Source organism: Molothrus ater, chromosome 13 (genome assembly GCF_012460135.2).
Source record: "Molothrus ater isolate BHLD 08-10-18 breed brown headed cowbird chromosome 13, BPBGC_Mater_1.1, whole genome shotgun sequence".
Classification (NCBI taxonomy): Eukaryota; Metazoa; Chordata; class Aves; order Passeriformes; family Icteridae; genus Molothrus; species Molothrus ater.
In genome coordinates, this window is record NC_050490.2 from 7822216 (window position 1) to 7843016 (window position 20801).

At 35.2% G+C, this 20801-nt stretch overlaps 1 protein-coding gene across 1 annotated transcript in view; it reads right to left on the reverse strand.

Moving 5' to 3' along the window:
- The window catches only part of UNC13C (unc-13 homolog C), a 131350-nt gene that overhangs the window by 81704 nt on the left and 28845 nt on the right, over positions 1-20801 (reverse strand). Inside the window, exons 5-9 of the mRNA XM_036389812.2 lie at positions 19539-19611; positions 11942-12013; positions 7031-7250; positions 3804-4031; positions 1737-1878 (exon numbers count right to left, since the gene is read on the reverse strand). Of these exons, the coding sequence (XP_036245705.1) occupies positions 1737-1878; positions 3804-4031; positions 7031-7250; positions 11942-12013; positions 19539-19611 (735 nt within the window). The remainder of the gene's footprint in view (positions 1-1736; positions 1879-3803; positions 4032-7030; positions 7251-11941; positions 12014-19538; positions 19612-20801) is intronic.

Consider the following 20801-nt stretch of genomic DNA (forward strand, 5'->3'; position numbering starts at 1 on the left):
ACAGGAACACTGCGCTCACTCCGTGTGCTATGACAGAGCAAATGCACAGTGGGGAGTCAATGTTTTTTCCAAGTCCTTATTTTGGAACAGATGGGAGGACTTGAAAACATGTTTTGGTATGATAAGTATGCATAAGATTGTAAGATTTTTGCGACATCTTATTTCTAAATTTATAATTTAAAAGTTATAGTGATGGTTAATGTTGGATTTTCAACAGGATTTAAATATCAACTGCCACTAATACAGCCTAATTTAAATAACACTTCCTGAGTCAATTAAATAGTTATATTGATTTACTTTAGATTTAATCTTCTGGTTAAACGTTTATAGTTTATTTAATACAATTTAGAAATTCTCATATACTTTCAGCTGAAATCTAAAGCATTAAGTAAGTCAGGGAGATTATTTCAGAAAACACATGTGCTGTAAAAATGTTGGAAAACGTATTCAGTGCAAAGCAGTTGCTCAGGAGGTACATGCTGGAGTAAAGTTTGAGAGGGGGGTCTAAATATTATTCCTAGGGCAGCAGATGATAATAATACTTAGTGCTGGGGAAAAAAATTAAATATTTGCAAGTTTCGAGGGCTTTTATTGTAGCCTGGCTCACATCTTTGAGAAACTACATTCAACAAACTTTCCGTGAAATTTTCTGAATTGCTCATCCAAGTTTTGACATTACACAATTCCTACAATTAAAATGCCGGAAAGTAATTATGTCCTGCTTTTGGACACTCAAAGCCATTCAGTGAGGTATGACACTTCAACTGTTACCGCAGTAACACAGTTAACTCAAAAAGAAAATGATTTCTGCATAGAAGAAGCTTGTAAAAAGTTTCTAGGTGTCTCTTTTCTCTGAAGTACCTATTCATTTCTAAACAAGTGTTTGAATCTGTGAAAGAATGGCATACACTGTTTAATTCAGCTGGCATTCTCTAGTTCCTTTTCCAGACAAATAGAAGCAGCATCTTGGACCAAAACTCTTTTACACTCCACTGAAACAATAATCTCCTCCTAAATAAAGTAGCAGATTTTGGCCAAAAACCAGGGAAGTACCAGACTGTAAGAAGTTAACCTGTCATGTTTTGACATTGCACCTTCTCAAAGAAAGCAGGGCACTATTTCAAATGCCTGAACCCTCACAGAAACTGCACAGTTTATGCAGATAGGAATAGTGACAACTCCTTCGCTCTTCATAGGAGGAAAGAAATATGACAATAAACTAAACAATACCGTCATATGGTACTCTCCATATTTGACTCAGACAACACTCTCTAAAAGTGTGGACAATACAAACACACCAACCCTGAGCCTGGAGCACAACAGTTACTGCCAAATTCCCCAGCTACACCTCAGAGAATCACAGTGTCAAATAAAAACACATTCACCTTGCATGGTCAGTATCTGGCATATAGGAAAGCATTTCTAAGGACAATACTTGGTATGTAAGGTTGAAGTATGAAAACTGTTACTTAAGTTCCTTTAAAGACTAGAATAATTAGACATCACCAACAGATCCCAAAAAAGACTTAATTATAAGCTGCATGATCACTCTAAGATAAAGACACAATAAATTTTGATGCTCTCTCCATTCAGAACTTGCTAATTTCATAATGCTATAAATATGTATAGTGCAGACAAAACATGTTTTCAAATTAAGCCAACATTTCACTTGGTAGACTTATATTATCTAAATATAGATTAAAAAAAGCAATAGCAACAGCATCTTCTCTACTTACAAGTAGAATTTTTCATCCCATACTGGATTCAAATTCCCAAAAATAGTTTTTGTTCTTCGCTTGTTTTTGCCAACTTGCACAGTAACATATGGGTCACTTGAACCAGTTTTGTCCTTAGCCTGTAAGCCCTGAGCACAAAGAACTGCAACAAAGGAGAGAAATGTGCTTTAGACCTCATAGCCTTTATTGCCAAGAAGTAAATGAGAATGACAACAGCAACAGGAAACAAAGGCCTCACAATGAGGGATCCTGAAGAAAAGGTTTCTGGACTATTTTCCCAATGTCTGTAACTCTGGAGACTGACAAGGTTTGTCTAATTACCCTTCTGGACTGTGTCATATTTAAAAATATAGTTTAATAGAGTAATAAAGATTCACTACTTTGAGCACAAAACAAATACTTTTCACACATAATTCAAATACTTTTCTCAAACATTGCTTTAGTCAAAATGGCAAGGAATATAATGTTGCGTAACTTGTCTTGAGTCTGATAGTTTCCTAAAGTTTCCTGCCCCCACTAAATAAATAAATAAAAATTTCCAAAATTTCTCCCAAGATCCAAACTAACAATCCCAAAGTAAAACCTCCAATAATATAAAAAATATATATTCCACAGTTCCCTGTGGCTTATGGAACTAACCATGAGGGACATTGCTGCCATCTGTTTTCTTAAGAGATGAACTATGACTTTTAGAATACTTTCTATGCTATCACAGAGAGGTGACAGTTCAGATCAATTATCATCGACTGTTTATGTATTTGCTATCCTTTCTGACAGTTAGTGTGGGTGTATAGTTAATAGATATGAATTTAGTAGCAAAAATAAATACATACAATTTGATTTTCCATCATAATTCATAAAACTGGAAATCTCAGGAGAAAGCAGAACTCTCAAAGAGCAGCCTACCAAACCAGAGAACTGCAGCTAAAACACTTGCTCTTGCTCTTACCATTCAGCAGCAGTTGGCTTTGTTATTTTGCACACATTTTTTAAATCATCTCAGTGGTAACATTGAGTTAACGTTCTCTAATGTCAATCACCTTGGATAATGAAGCTCCCTCGGTGTGCTCAGAAAAATGATTACCTAAAAATGGCACCTTGCTCAGCAGATCAGGTCTCGGTGTGGGTTCAGTCATATGTGCTGACTTCAGTGAAAGAAGTAAAATTCTGCTATTCTTTAAAACATCCAATTTCTGAAAACACTCTTAGGAATAAAATAGCATATTTTGTCTTCCCCATTCACTCTAAATCCACAGGGAAATTTTTAGAAGGCAAGGAAGTATCCCTCTCCTATTTATGCAGTAGAATGAGGGGATAGCCTAGCAAAAGTCTTCAAGGATTAAATTGTATGTACATAGTGCCCTGAACACTAGACAGCCTTCAGTATCCTTTAGAGATAGAACTAAAAGTAAACATATGAATTAAATATGTCCTTAGTGCTTGGTGACAGTCCCAAAATTCCACAATTATTCTTTTGAGTTTCATGCACCACCTCTCAACCTTCAGAATAGCCTCCATTTATGCTGAGGTTTTAGCTCAAAAACTGAAATGTCAAAGTCAGAGGACCTGGAATCTTCATGAGCAACCAGGCTAATGCAATTGGAAGCCATCTGGAATATGTCTGGAGTGAACAGAATTATGCAACATCAGCATCTCTAAAATGGAACACACCCTTAGTCAAGCAACGTGAATGGATAATAAGTTTCAAAACCAATGGGATCTGGAATTGCAAGCTCAAATGTTTTTTTAATCACGCAAAGCCTTTTTTTTGGTGAACTTAAACTCTTGTACTTGATGGCAAAAATCTCATCCTTATCACAGAAGATATTGGTAGGAGGTAGAGGAGATACATTATTTTTACTTGTCTTCCTTCCTATAACAATAGAATATAAAGTGGTTTTGGCAACCTAAAACTCAACTCGTGCAGTTGGCATCCTATAAATTCCACTGTTTTTATATGCACCAAGTATGCAATTGAACACACAGTCCAGCTCTACTTATAAAAAAATCTTGCTCCTCAATCAGGGGAATATGAAAGAAAGAACTCTTAGAACAGAAGAAAATTACCTGTGATTGTTATTTTTGCTGACCATTTGGATGTTCCATCCAAAACGCTTTGTTTTGCTGCTTTTGTATATTGTGCAAAATCTTCTTTAGAAATATTAAACATTTCCTGGATCACTTCAAACACCTCTGGTCTATTTTTCTCTCTAATCTTCATTCTTTCCTTCATAGCGCTAATAATATTCTGTGTTTTGTCTTCTGCACCATGTTTGGAACTTTTCTCAGCTGCTCCTGAAATGAAAGAAAAGGTCACCATTGTTATTGAAAATTAACTTTGTTCTTTTTCCTCTCTAAGGTCTCCAGTTAACTCTTGGTACGGCAGTACTTGAAGGAGATCTTCCTTTCACCTGAATAATACCTCATATATATATATATATTCTTTGTGATATATAAAATTATCAGTTGATTTATTTTAACATGAGGGGTTAATAGTCATCTTCCATCAGTGTTATGTGTTATACATAAAATTATTTATTAAACCAGTACTATTCAGTGCCGATCACCACTGTGGAAACATCTGTGTACTGAGCAGAAAGCACAAGTTTTGTGATCTCAAAACTTGATCATTAGAACCACACCTGTGGTATTAAACTCAGAGACTTTTTGGAAAGGAGAGCCTACCCAAGAAAATAATTTATCACAAGTATGGAACAGAAAGGTTCCCCTCTCCAATAAAATGGTCATTACTGATAAGTTCAGTAATTATATGAGGATGGTAGAAGAGATCAAGGGATATTATCCTTCTTTTGAAGAAGTTTTTTTTGAGGCATTCAGCTTGCAATGGCTAAAGAAATAGAACTGGAAAGGTTCATCTTGCAGCATAAGATTTCAGTGAAGTCTTACAAACCAAATATTACATGCTTTGTTTTTTCAGTTTTCAATGTGTCAGAAGGTTTCTTAGCACATTGGAGGGCAACTGGTATCTATATCTATAGAGAGATGTAGAGTGGGAAGGCATAATGTTATAATATTGGAAAAGTGTGGGTTGAAATACCAGATACCAGTGATCTCAGACTGCCAAAAGGCTGAATTATATGGCTTCTTTAAGGAGTTTTCCGTGGCTACTAAATCTTGAGAAATCTTGAAAATCTCTTGGTCAGAGTACCTAATCTTTTTGAATATAGAAGACCAAAATTCTAGCAATTAAAGATTATCCAGACTGAAAAATTAGGAATTAGTAGAAATAGAATTATGTGCTACCATAAAACAAAACACCAGTTAAAAATTCTCTAGGGATTTTATTATGAGATGATTGCTGAGCTGTCTGGAAAACATGACAGGTCATTCGTAGAAGATGCAGGAGGGAACTTTTTTTCATTTTCTCTTATTTTCTACCCTTCCTTAAAAAGTAGAAATGTAACAACCTAACTGAATGATAAACCCTGGGCACAATCTGAATGGCAATAACATATTCCTGTTAGAAACCTTGTTGATTTTTGAGACAGTACAGATAATACTGAAATATGTGTTAAAACACAACTTCCTTTAAGTAAATATCTTTCTCTTTATACTCATTTATTGCAACTAGTTTTACGTCCCCTATTGCTAACAACCTCTACTGCTGTCTATCAACAACTCTTTTCATGCAGTATTGATCAAACTAATTAAGACAATAGTGTAACTTACATTGTACAGGAAGTTAACAAGCTCCTTTCACCCTAGGGACTGATACAAACTCGACATGATTGAAATCAATTCTAATTTAATATTGCACCTAGTACTAGAAAGGATATCTTATTGAAGATGAGAGAGCTAATGAAAGTGCTACTGTTTTTTTTCTAAATCTAATTGAGAACAAGTTTATATATTGACCTCAAAGATCTTGAGATGTGAATTCATTTCTACAGCCTACATTAGCAATGATTATATATTAAAAAAAAAACAAAACACAGAAGTTTGAAGGTGAATACATCCTACTGATTACAAGGTGGGCAAAAGAATGACTATGATAAAAATAACTACATTTCACTTTATGACACTGTTAGCATCAGCTTTCTCAGAAACATTGATTTAACCAATTGGTCAATTCATTTTTTCAATGGAAAACAAGAAACATGAAATTTTCAAAGTAGTATACTATAAATGCTGAACAAATAATCTGTTGCAAAAATATGACAGGATGCTCAGAAACATTTGCATACTAATGAGAAGAGTGGGATCCCTTAGGCTTGCTAAATATTTTATCTGCAATTTGCCTTCTAGAGGTTTTGTTCTTTTAAGACTCAGTTGTTTGGGCTGGTGATATGGGCCAGGGGACAGCAGCCCAGTTTCAACCACAGTGCAGAATCACAATTAAGCACAGTTAGGAAGTTTGATTTAGACATTGATCACTGATTTATTGTCCATGGGATCAGTTGCTCTGGGAAATTTTAATTGATTCTGGAGCAGTGCAAACCTTGAGCATTCATCCTGCATGACAGCTCCTCACACAGAGAATATAGTGAAAAGAAGGAAGAACTGAGTGAAATATCTATGTAGTTTTCCAACCTGTAGAAGCTCTGGAACATATCAACAGTGAACAGTGTTGAATAACTCCAGAGTATGGAAGCCCATTCCACTCCAAATCAGAAAACTTCCAGGTCTTGATTTTCTATTGCTTAGAATCTTATATAATAATTATGTTGTAATTTAAAAATCATTTCAATACACCTGATATATTTTCACAGAACAATGTGTGGTGGCTGGAGCCAAGCTGAGCTTTTTGCTTGCTCTGCTTTAATTCTAGTGCCAAATGGTTTACTGACTAAATTTTTTCCCCTTACACATACAGTATTTAGTATTTTGAAGGGACAAGATCCTACTTACTGTTTCATATTTTTGACTACTTTATAGCACATCAATATGACTACAGTAAGTAGCAGGAATAATTTAAAAATATTTCCTTTGACATTTTTTGTGTTTTGAGTAAAACAGAGAGGGTCTATGCCAAGTAATAAATTGCTCCAGATATTGCCATAGACAGTGGAAAGTAAATAATTCACTGATGTTAGCAAGCATTATTTTGTAAAAGCCCAGCAACATTTGACAGATTTCAAGGACAAAAGCAAAATGAGTAGGTTTTCTAACAGTAGGTTTTCTCTAAAGCTTCTGGCTAACTTCTCAACTGAGGAGCATCAACACACCTTCACTGATTTTGGGTGATCTGGTCCCTCATTTCAAGGTATTGCTGAGCATACACACAAAATCAAAAGGTGTGAATTAATACACTTCAGCTATAATGAAATACTCACTCTGCAAACAGTCAGCATTTAGGAGGTCTTGGCACTTCTCATGGCATTTGACACCACATTCTGTGCATCTCATGCCTTGTCTGGCTATGCCCCAAAGGAGGCCTTCACATTCGTAACAGTATGTGGGAGTTGTAGCTGTCCAGATTTCAAAGTTATGAGGTGTAGTTGATGATATTGGATAGATCAAAGCTTGCAGGGTCTTCTTGAAGACATGGATTTTCTGTTGGGTAAGAAAAGAAGTATTTCAGGTGTATTGTATATCACAAGAGAACCGTTTCAAACTATATGCTATTTACACCCAAAATGTTAGAAAATATCAGAATGTACATAGAAGTATAAAATAATTTGTAAAATACTCATTTACATTTACTCATTACATTTACTCATGCATTTACTCATTTACTCATTTTGCTTTACACTTTGAAAAGAACTCTGCTTGACTGTTTTCTCTGATTACACAAACAACAGAGTTAAGTTGGAATAAAGTTATTCAATTAACACAAAGTCTTATATAAATATATTTTTATATTTTGAGGCAGAAATTTAAAAAAAAAAGCAGCATTACATTCATTTGGGCATATTAAGTAGCTACCTAACATTAATTCTGAAAATTTAAATACTTCCTATAGGGACTTAGACATATTGCACAAAATGCCTTTTGATTATATACAACACTATCCTCTAATACCAAGTGTCTATATAACCTCATCAAATAAAAGCAAGCCAATTGTAGGGTTCCATTTTATCTGTATTCCTATAATAGCATACTTACTGTTTCATTTTTATGCATCAACTTGCTTTTTACTATAGACAAGAATGATCCATACTCTCAAAAATCCAAACCCATTTCTTGGACTGTTTTGGCTTAAAACCCATGACTAGCTGTACTGCAAGAACAGTTATTGGCTATTTACTGATTAGCATTGTAACAACTTCAGTCTCTGCTCCTTAGTGCTTAATAAGATGAAAACAAAGCAGTCCCTGTAGTTTTGCACACAAGACCTTGGCTTATATGGGCACAATGCTCTGGTTTGTTTATTTGAGCTTTTTTTCAGGCACCCTGATCTTCTAGGTCCAGGCAATTTATTGGGAATAAGAAGAGCTCAGCAGCCTATATGCAGCACTTGGCACCGAGCTTAGGTTGTTTGTGGCTTTTTCAGGGAGTGGGTGTTCACTAAATGCATACGTGACTGCCATGAATGTATTAGAAGTTCTAGATTCCCTAATAAAGGAATAATTGTTTCATTTAGAAGGAAGAAACTGTATTACAAAAAATATCACCATATTATGATTTTAGAATAAAATAATAATCCTATCATCAGAATATCATGATATTCTTATTTTAGAAAGAAGAAACTGTATTACAAAACATATCACAGTGGGATATTTCTGAAAGTCTGCCTGTCCTACCTTGCCTTCCTCTGTTGTGGATATTATGCAAAGTAGCTCTAATGCTGGCTATAAAGCTATGGCAAGGGAATAAGATTTTGCAATTTGTGTGCTTTGTCTATTTTTTTTGAACATCACTGCCACAGCTCTGAAAATATAGGAAGCAAGGCAAACTTATTCAGTTAAACATTTGTTAGCACTCCCTTATCTTTCATATTCAGCTGTGGTAACTGCATGCCAAATAGAAGATATTAACCTGTCTAAAAATATGCTGACATATTCTTGGTTTTATGTACCTGCATTTCTACTCAAACTTGTTAGATATTCTGCTAATAATAGATTGTCTGATAAAAGTCAAATATTCTTTTTGTGTGCATATCTGCATAATGTTGCACAAAGTCATCAATCAAAGGAATTTTGCTACCACAGGAAAACCAGTACCATGTAGCCATAGGATAGCCATAGGATCACTAAAAATAATAAACCCAAATATTAGGTAGCTTAGGCTACAACAGCACTTACTGAAGCTAGTAGTTACTGCTGAAAACAATATCCACCCTGTGGAGCCTGGCCAAAGATATATGGTGAGACATTTCATGGACATCTGATCTAAGCACAACTGAGAACACTGAAGAACTAAGTAAGAAAAAAACCTGATACAGCAGAAAAGACTAAAAAAAATAAAAATACTGAATTGCCCTCCAGGGTGCTTCTCAGCCTATCCTAATAACTTCCCTGAAAGCAAGCAAAGGTGTGCACCAGTTTGATTTGGCAGAACCTAAGAACTGTGATAGTAATGACCACCTAACTCTGGAGAACTAATTTTTGTATATTACCCCACTTTTGCCTTCCATGTTACAGGGACCAGAAAGGAAACTTTAAAACAACCTAAAGTGAATTTATACAGCTTGCTGAGTGAATAGTGTTTCTCAGAAACCACTGATTACACTCTCCCACTCCTGAGCTCATGTAGCCTCAGTACAAATCCTGCCCTTTCACCCTGTTCACCTTCAATATTTTTCACATTATAAATACTTTCAGAACTTTTCCAGTAACTTTTACATTTTTCTGAAATGTCAGTAAGTAATGAAATATACCCTCAACAGGCCTTAAAATAAACCTTTGAGGGTAAATGAAGTTTTCAGCTGAAAGACACAATTTGTAGATTGGTTTTGCTGCTGAACATGTTCTTTCCCCTGTTGTTAATAAAGCAAATTGCAAAGAAGAATTTTATTTCTCTTACTGTCTAGAGGCTTTCATTCCTATCACTCTTCTCTGTTTAAATGTTTTTGTTATGTGAATTACAGAGCATAACAACATGACACTAATAACTTCCAATATAAGTATATAACTAATAACTGGTTTGGCAACATTTAGCACTAGTCATATATAGGAGAATTATTTAGTTATCTGCTTATCCTCTAAAGGGAAATTTACTTCTGTCATATTCTACCTGAAATACTTGATGATGTCATTGATGTATAATTTTCATAAGTGTGCAGCTCTGTCTTTGTTCAACAAAGCAATTAAATGGGTGCTCAACTGAAAGCATATGTCTAAGTATTACACTGTTTAAAATGTCTTTGGGGCTGTGCTTGAGAAAACACAAACTCAGTGTGTCATGAGTGTGTTGTACCAAAAGGATAGCAGTGTCAGGTGGCAAAGCTCAAAGCCTTAACTTCAGGGTGTAATTTTTTGAGTAGGTGGCACTTGAGTTTTAATAAAGGCATTAGTTCAAAGAATTTTCATACTGAATTTAATCAGCCAAATAACCCACACCCACCAGAATCATTAATATTCCCTCCAGAAAAAAACTCAGAAGAAGGTAAAAACTAGAAAACCCCTAATCAGAGGAATAACTTGCCCAAAGGGGAAGTTTTTTCCTTAAATTTCATTGGTGACTCCATTTCTTGATCTGCATTTCACATCTTCATTTTGTGGAGAATATCTGGAGAATTCTTTTATGGCTGAAAATGTCTGTCCTTTTTGTTTTCAAATCTTGCTCTACCCAGTGTAATGATGCCCTAGGTTATTAAGTTTGGCTGGCTACTTAGAAAGTAGAAAAGTAATGCCTTTCCCTTGTTTTAAATATCCTGCAAGAGGCTTTACTGGCTGTACCCTTTGCTTGTCTGGGAAAGAGCACTCCCTGGCCCTTGGTATGTGTAGTGAGGGTGGCATAGGACTGGCTTCTTTTATTCACCTCTACTCTGAATTAACTTTTTACATTTTCTCATCAAATGAACTTTCATGTGTCTAAATTACATTTGCTATCTGCCTTTGGACTTAAATTTTTATTTCAAGATTGCTTAAGAAACAACTATTTCTGGTACACAGTTTTTCAAATGACATTGTTCAAATGGAGGACAAAGAATACAGAGGTATAAAAATACATTCAAATCAATTTTCCTTTTCCATTTCTCCTGAATCATAATTCAGTAGTTAAGATCCCATAGTTCTCCATTCTATCAACCTTTGCTGCTATTTTGAGATAGCAGAATAAAATAACTACTGCCACTACTTGAAGAACATTTCAAACACCATCTGTTTTCCACCTCAGCAACCTATCCCTGAGCACCACCAAATCATGACTTCATTATTACCATATAAGCACAGAAAGTTCACAATAAACAGGTTAGAATGATGTCAATATTTGTGCTACATGTTTCAGTTCCCAGAACACCTGTCAGTATTTTCTGTTCTCCCATTCTTCTGCTATGCACCTTGACAACAATGTAAGAAAAATCCAACTCTTCATTTTTCTTCAGAATAGGATGTATTTTAGAAGGCTATGTATGCACTAGCAATTTGAGGAACACAAAATGGGCCTGTATTCCCTCAAATTATTGCTTTTGCTTAGATCATACATAAATCTTGTGTCACACTTTAAGTATTCCTGAAGAAAATGGCACCTACTGTGTTTTTGTTAAAAAAATGTCTTTTGTCAAATCTAAGCGAAATCAGTAATGGAAAACCACAGCTCATGCATTTTACTAGGTATGACAGTATGTTTTTTCAAAAGACTCTTGTGGCTACTTCTTGTATGAATTAAATATTTCTTCTAGAATCACATATATTATTAGCATGAGTTTTTTTTTTTTAAATTAAGTATTATCCCAAGGACTGGGAAAAATGATCATAAAAACTCATCTTGAAGAGCCCTGTCATCATAATTGCACTCACAGTGTGATGAAGATAGAAAGATGATGAAAGACTGCAGGTAAACATGGTACAGTTGGACAATTTAAAACAAAATGCTTCCCCAGATAGCTGTTTTGTAAATCAAAGGTTTTCTTGGTTAGTCCCCTCTGACCATCATGGATGTGAGTCAGCAGAAGCAAACCTGGTCTTGCTACTGTGGATCAGGCAGCAAATTCTGCCCAAGTTCCCTGAAAGTTCCTACACAATAAATGGAATACATTCCATTTCATCCAGTTTGGAGTGTGTAACACTGAAATAATTTTTAGAGATCTTTGAACAAAAATTTATCTGTTACCTAAATATCCTGTCAGTGAAAACACTTACCATTTCTTCAGTGTTTATGGAGGTCCGGATGAGCATGGCCATGGAAATACCAGATTTTCGAGCTGCAAGGGTCTGTTTAAGGCAAATGCAAAAGAGTCACCAATTATACAAGTAACAGCAGCTGTTGTATCTAATGGAAGGCAAATACTATTTGATTATACTACTGGATGTAAACAAAACTGTAGAAGATACAAAACCTTTTAGTTAATGTTTGCAGCTCACAGTTTTTAGGGTTTCAGTACAGAATGGAAGTACACTTCCCATCATCATTACTGTTTCTTTCAGCAGCGCCCAGCTGAATTGCCATTCCTAATACAAAACCTGTAATTCAGAGGTTTGTGACTCAGTTTTTTCAAACCACAGGCTGTCACTGTTTTTCTGCTTTGCCAACCAAATTAATGTGGTACAAGGATAGGCATCCTGCCCTAATTTGGAAGCTGACTGTGCCTGCAGCAACATGGGAGATCATTTTGCAGTAGTCTTATGGTTCAAGTTGTCAGTCTGGATAATTTTTTGTAACTCACTGAGCATTTTTAAATGGTGTGTATGTATATAAAATGCTACTTAAATAAAAAGACCTCAAGAAATCTTAAAGTGTTATTTTCCTTAAAGAAAATATTAATTCAATGCTATGGATAGCTATACAGAGAAATACTTTGGTTATTTGAGACAGGAAAAGAGACCAGAACTCTGTGTCAATCTATCCTCATTTGGCCACATGATGTTATTGGTATATGGAAAACTTCTGCTTCTGAAGACAATTTACTTGGTTGTAGAGATGAACTCCTTTGAGCTAGCATGGTACATACAAAGGGACTGAAATATAAGTAATTTTAATATACAATTAACAAAGAAATTTTATATTCCTTATTACAATACCGCAGAAATTTAAATGGGTCCTTGAGAATTAACTAGCGAGTGAAATGATCAGAAAGGACCCTGGGGGAATGAGTTCTGTGTGTTTTACAAATAATATTTCAAATCTGAACATCACTTCTGCTATCAATAATCCTTTTGACCTGACAGAAACAAGTAAGATTTATTCCACTGTGCACAATATCAACCATAACACTGTTATATTACTGGACTGCAACTGGAGTTTTGTTTTCATTCCTCCTTTCTCTTATTCTAAATCATTCCAAGTGTGTTTGTACACTTGAGCCTTATCTCTGTTCTTCTGTCATCCACTATCTGCTTTGTCATGCTTTGCTGCCCTCACAGTCTAGCAGTGTGTGGATCAATTATACCACCCACTAACCACAAGTCTGTTGTTGCCTTTGTTGTGAGGATACAGATTTTCACCTAACTGTGAAGCGGGTCTCTGTAGTCCATAATTACAGAACTATTACAGCAAAAGTTCAAATGATACTTTGTATGTGACATTCTTATTTTTGTGAAATGCATACTGGGCCAGAAACAATTTAGGCTTACATCAGCAAAGGAACTGCATCATTAGTCTCTGGATGAAGAGACAATTCCAATTTTTTCCAATTATATAATTTTAACACTGGTATATTTAAAATGGATTTCTATTTATTTATTTATAAGATTGTTCAATTTTAATTTTAAATGTTCACTTTCCCTAATTCACTTTTCAATACGCTTCTCTTGATGATAATTAAACTTGCAGACTGACACAGAATTATTAATCTTGTGAAACCAATTATAGGGTAAGAAATCATCCTTGGCTTAGTAGTATTCGATTCATCTCCTATTACAAAGAATCTTCCCCTTTTTTTTCTCTTTTAAAATCAGCAATTTACCAACTCTATGCGATTAATTTGCTATCAGATTCTCCATTCTTTTATTATTAAGTAAATAATCCTGTTTACTTCTCTGTGACCATCCTTTAATTCTATGAATGTGGGAAATGCCATGGTTATGTGCCAGTGAGACTGACAGCCTCAGTGGTTGTCAGATTAGTGTTCAGGCTTTGTTTTTTCACATTTTTTGTATCAAACACAACACTACAAGACCCACATATCAAAGTTAAAAATGGCAAGTGAAAATGCTTTTATATCATTAAGAGGAAAAGAAACAACTTTCATTATCAGTAGAGTTCTGGGTTTTAAAACAATGTACTGTAAGAGCATCAACTTTTTGATCCCTCTTGAAGCACAGGTTTTTGCTCCAAGTTTTGACAAGTAGCCATGTCGATTTACTTGCCTGCACTATGCTAGTTTTATAGTTTTCATGTCCCCTACACTTAGGAAAGGATTTGACCCTTCTAGGACTCAGTAGCATAATCCTGGCCATTCCAAGCAATAGAGCAATGTGAACGACTTGTCAGGACAGGAGGACAAAGGGCATAAGAACATTAACCTCAAATATAGGGCAATGACTGCTGCTGTGTTCTGTCCTCCAGCAATACCAAAGAACATGAGCCAGCAGAACTGCAGTTTCATGCTATCCCTGTAAGTCAATAAACAGATACTATTTCCTGTGAGAAAATAAATGGGGAAGCAATTTTGACCCTGCCATGTGTCCTTCAAGCCCAGTTCTCCTAAGGGGTGCCCTTGGAATCATGGAGTCTTACTATTTTCTTCTTAATCAGAAATGTGTCTAAAATTATAGCACAGTGCCCTATATAAAATAACAAAACCTAATAGGAAACAGATAATTAGGCTGTTCTCAATAAAGTGTTTGTCATGTTGGAAGAAAGTGATATCTAGAGGGATTTGTGATAAACCAGTAAATTTAAAAGTCATATGGATTAAATTTACAGGGATTTTAGTGAAAAAAAAACCCACAAGGATTATTTCCATTTATGTATCACTGTCAGAACAAACTACATCTACAAGGGAAAGCTCATACAATGCTTCTGTTCTAAAACAATGAAGCTGGTGATAATTCAACAGCATGAAGCACTGAACACATAGCAGTGTTAGCAGTGTCGCATCTTAAGTATGGAATAAAACAAGGAGGAGTGAGCATTTTGGAAAGAGAAAGGGGAAAAAGCTGCCAGATTTATCTATGGGAAACAAGGTGACAGGTTATGAACATAACAAGAAAACTTCTTCCCCTATTGCCTCTCTGTTTTCAAGCAGCAGCAAGAAACAAAGGGAAGTGCAGCTCATCAGCTGGAGGTTCCAGCAAGTCCAAAACATCAGAGCATCAAAAGAATATGGAGAGCAACAGGATCCTGCAGTGTTTCACACCTCTCCCTTAAGAGGACACAGAACTTGTCAGGCAGTTTATACTTGTGTACCCTCTCAAACTGATGTCCAGATACTACCTCATGTCTTTCCTTAGGTAAAAATTCGACCTGCAGAGCATAAGGACTTTAAGTGTTGTTGAATTATGAATATATGAAAAAATTGTCACAACCAAAATCATAGCAAAACCCCCAAACAATAAGAGATTATAAAGCAGACCATTGTCTATTTAATTTATAATTTGTTTTGAAATTCTCTAATACAGGATTTAAAATAAATTAGTCTCCTTTATGCCCAAGACCTTCTAGACTACCTAATAACTTGGATCTACACTGTCGAATTTATTATCTCCAAATTTGCCGTAGCAGCTTAAATAAAGAAGTTAATATAATTAGAAGTCGTTCTAGCAAAAACATTGAAAAATGGTAACTGTAAGTAAAAGCAAATTAGATTCAAGCTACAATTACATGTTAAGTGATCAATTGTGTTGAGGGGAAAAAAAAAGAGAAGAAGTCCTCTATCACAATGAAATAGGCAAACTGTGCCTTGCACAGCTGAAATAGCACAGAGGAGCAAACAGTCAGGCTCATGTAACTGTTCATGACTGCTGGCTGTGCCATGCAGTCCTCATTGCTCTGGTTTTATAGAGGGTTTCAATTTTCTTCATCATATTTCCTTTTTTCCTTTAAAAAAAAATCTACACACTGCTATCAGCAGGAAAAAAAATTGAAGACAAACCATTTTTCATCACTTTAGAAATGCTGATATTATTTTTATGTGATATAAAAAAGTTACCCAATAGAGGTGAACGTGACAAAAATTTCACTGTTTACAGCATTTAAAACATGCACAATTTCAGAACTATTTCTTTTTGAGCAACTACAGGGGGTAGGAAGGAAGACAAAATAACTGGAGAGGAAGTAAGGTAGTGAGGGAAATTACTTAGCCCTGTCCCTCAATATTTCTGTTAAAAAGATTGATGTCTAATACAGAAATACTCAACAGAACTGCAGCATTGAGCCCAGAAAGAAGATTTAGAAAAAAAGACAATTCAGCTCCACTACACAATCATTACTGGACATAACTGTCATCATCTGCTTTTTCTTCATATCTGGAGCACAGACAAAAAAGCATGATCTGTCCAGCCTCAAAGATAATTATATTGTTATGATTTACATTTAGTAGACTTAAAAAAGCCCTTACAAATATACAAATACTTACTATGTTATGATTTATCTATTTTATGTATGAATATTTTTATTAGGAATATAACTGAATTTGCCTATCAATGATTAAAGGAGTTAAGACTACTGATAGCAGAATTAATGGACTACTCATAGCAGAATTAATGTAAAATAGTCCAGGTATTTAGCTGACAACATATAAAACTACATAATATGGCATATGCAATTTAAATGAGTATCTTCTTTATATGAATCTTAAATTAACATATTTGAATTCCAGCCTCTATAAATGTTTTGATTGTGGAGAAACTTACAGAAAAAAAATTTAGTGCATTATCATTTTAGCTGAAACAAGCAGTTGTTTCATCTGGTGTGTTCACTTCGACAGACTGCTTTACAACAGCAGCAAAGATTCACAAATTATTTTTATGTTCTTATAATCAAATAATAAAGCTAGGGAGCAATACAGTCTTGATTGATCAAAAGAAGAAATTGGCCTGATTACAGTGATTATACAGTATAAAATCACATTTAAATCGAATAAACACAGGAATTTTCTAGAATCTTCATAACATTCGAAATGATGACTGGCATTAACAGCAGCAAAGGCAGTAAAATAGAGCTACCTTTGGTTGTGGCTGGGCAGATCACCACACCTATTTGGCCACTGAGATATAAACTTCTAACCTCCACTATAATAATTATTTCTCTCCCTGGTTCTCACCTCAACTCAAGCTCTAAAGAATCCAAAAGATAATATCTTTTTTTAAAAGCAGAAGTTATAGCAATTCCATCAGCAAGTGCATTGGACTCTTTTTCCTGGCTCCACAGTAAACAGATCTGTTCATGCTCTCTGTATTGTTACTGCACTTGAACCATCACTTCTCCTTGCACTCTCTCTCTCTCCTGTACCAGATATGCTCTACCAGAAGTCTAATAATGACCCATGACTGCAGCAAACAGAACTGTTCCTGCATGTGGATTTTCACTGCCTTATCCTCTCTAATGACTGAATATAAAATAAGCAGAGACTCACAATGCAATTGCATACAAAAACTCTTCAGTGATTTAGGAGGAAGAGAGCATCCAAAGGAGGGCAGTGAAGGTGGTGAGAGGTCTGGAGGTGAAGCCCTGTGAGGAGCAGCTGAAGGCACTGGATCTGTTCAGCCTGGATGAGATTGAGGGGAGACCTCACTGCAGGTTCAGTGAGGGAATGAGAAGGAGTAGGCACTGATTTCTGATCCCTGGTGACAGTGACAGGACACAAGGGAATGGCCTGAAGTTGTGTCAGGGGGGTGGTTTAGGTTGGGTATCAGGGAAAGGTTCTTCCTCCAGAGGGTGGTTGGGTACCAGAACAGCTCCCCATGGCAGTGGCCACAGTATCAGCCTGATGGTCCTGTGCAGGGCCAGGAGTTGGGCCTGATAATCCTTGTGGGTCTTTTTCACCTCAACATATTCTATGCTTCTGTGTTGAAAATTGGATTTTTTAAAATGTGAATTCATGAAAACAAATGGGAGTTAGAGATATTATCTTAAGAAAACATACAGAATTTTGATAAACATTATATTGAGACACAATGCTGAAAGCATGAAAATGATGGAGTGAAACTGGAAGTGCAGAGGGACTAGGAAAATAAGAAAAACTAAAACTGATTGATACAAGAGAATTTAAAAGTAGGGAACACTTTGAACTTCTCTTTCTCTAGGTATCTAAGACTTTCCAATACCACAGGGGAAGCTTCATGCTTGAGACCTAAACTTTGTGCTTGTATCATCAGGAAACATATTTGGAATATACTGACAACTTTTTAACATAAACTTCTTCCATCAATTTTGGTATACATGATGCAGAGGAGAACACATTCACATAAGGCATCACTTTCCCTATGATTAAATTCTTGGTTATAAAATAATTTTAACTTTCCAGTAGAAAGTCATAATAAAACACAACATTAATGGAATCTGTAACATTTACTATGATCATTTCAGAACACTTATAAATATAGAAGTACTTACCATAGCCTTAAAAATCCAGACAAGATAGGAAAGAAATTATAGAGAGTATTAATTTGTCAGATTCATTGCACAACAAAGAAAATAAATTATATTTATTTTAGTCAGCATCAAGAGAGTCTAGCACTCATTTCTAACAATATTATTTCTGTTTTTCTGAAACAGTCATAAGTAAGCATAAGAAAGGATCATTTACATTTATTTTGATGTCTTAATGTATTCTGAGCTATACCTTTCTGCAAGCACTTCCAACAACTAAGAACAAAGCAGAGTGCCATTTAACATGCATTAAAGAATCATAGCAGGACAATAGACTATACTAGTTAATACAACTAATAGCAAAGAAGGTGCTGCCAAAAAGATGGTTTAAATGAATGCAGGCTCTACTATGCTGTGCAGTGTAATTTCTCATCAATTTCAGAAGGAATTTTACTCTGAAATGGTTGCTGTGCTTTTTCTTTTTGACTGCTCAGATAGTGTGGCAGATCACCACAAGAGTAACTGAACACAGAAACTGAGAAAACATTGAGCAATAATAGACAAAGCCTGATCTTTTAATGACAATAATAGCAATCATTTACTTAACCTAACACCCAATCACTTCTTTGTAGTGAGAAATTGGTTTGGGAGCTCACCATCATTAAAGACTAAATATGTATTTTATTGAATTATGCATTCTATGCTACAGAAAAAGAGAAATGTGAATAGCACTTGAAATTCTTTGGGGCAGAGAGACTCTTCTTAATCTTGTTTAGACTGGAAGTCAGAGTAAATCTCAAAGGAACTGCCATTCTTTTCCACTGAAATTTCTTTTCTTAAATTATTCTTGTTTACAATGACTGTTAGAAATCCTGATTACCTCACCTTGTACCTAAAGTATGCATAAATCTTTAAAATATTAATAGTGAAAAAGGCTGCTTTTTAAAAGGAATTTCTTTCAGTATCAAAATATATCAAGTGAAACGATATCCCAAACAACATCTTTGTGAAAATGAGTAGCTTTTTATTGCATGAAATGCACATTACTTGATTACACCAGTAATACCTAAATATCCAATGAGATGTTCAGACTTATCTAGTACATTACAACAACTGCCTCATTGACTTTTACTGCCCTCAATCCACTCTCTCAAGACTCCTTTTTTCCATGAAACAATTGTTGCAAACTGTCATTCTGATGCACAATAGTAATTACAAGAAAGACCTGCACTGGCAAATGAATCAACAGTTTCAGAAGTTACTCACCACATCTCGAACAATGGGAAAAGATTTCTTTCTTCGTAGGTCTGGCATGCTGTCAATTCCATACAATCCACGACTGAAAAATAAAAAGGCAAATAGGAAAATAAAAACATGGAGCTTATAAGGCTACATCCTTAAGAACTGCCTATAGTATTTCTATTTACAGTTAAAAATCAAAATTAGCAGTTCTCAGCTAAAGGCATGTGATCCAATTGAAAAACCAGTGCAAGTGTTCTTGGTGCTTTTTCTTCTGGCATTCACCCAAAGCAGAGTAGCTAAAGCTAAATGGTTGCTTGATACCTTCTAAAACTTTTTACCATTGATTTATAAATTACAGGAGAAGCTTTCCATCGTAAGTTCTTGTATATCTGGTAGTTGAGATGCAGGACAACATTACATATTGAACATCATTGATGTCAATGAATATTGTTGAATTAAACTTGATACAAAATTTTAAAATATCCAGCTAAATACATAATCACATCTCAAATAACTCCATGCAACTGTGGAAAACAGAACTTGTCACATTTTAAAATAATTCCATGGTGACCATCATTATTTTAATCTTGCCTGGTCTGAGCTTTTTAATTGAGCACACAATTAAACCCCAGTTAGATCTCACACAGAACTTGGAAACAACAACAAAGAGCAACTTGGAGTCACTTCAAAGAATAACAGGCTGACACACCAACAGAATTTAAAAGAATACATATTGATCTGGATAACAAATTTGCCTTATTCTCTCTGACTCTTCCAAACAATTAACACAGGTATCTTCCTGAACTTTTTCCACAGAGGGTTTTGGAAGATCTCCATATACCTTGTCAGTTCTAATTTACAGATACTTGGAAATTCTCAGAGAAGCTAGGTTATCAGATTTTTCAAGACCTAACAAGTTTCTTTGCAAGGTGCTTTGCTGGCACTGCCTCAGATACCTTTTCAGTTCTTATATTTCTATCTCTGTATATAAAAACTGCATTCACTACGAAGAGTTTTTCATCTGAAAGCCCAAAGTTTATTTACACCTGTTCCAATTATTATGTGAGAAAAGATATAACTAAAATCAGTGAAGAATTTTTCGGTTCCTTCTGATACACTCACACCATTCTCTAAGAAAGGGAAAATAATTCATAGTCTGTTTATGCAATTCCTTTATATTTTCCCACAATCATTTTCCCATGCCAGGTTGTGATACTAGAATTTTTTTCAATAACATAAAGATCAAAGTAGACCCAAATTGCAGCTTACAGACATACTTACAAACCC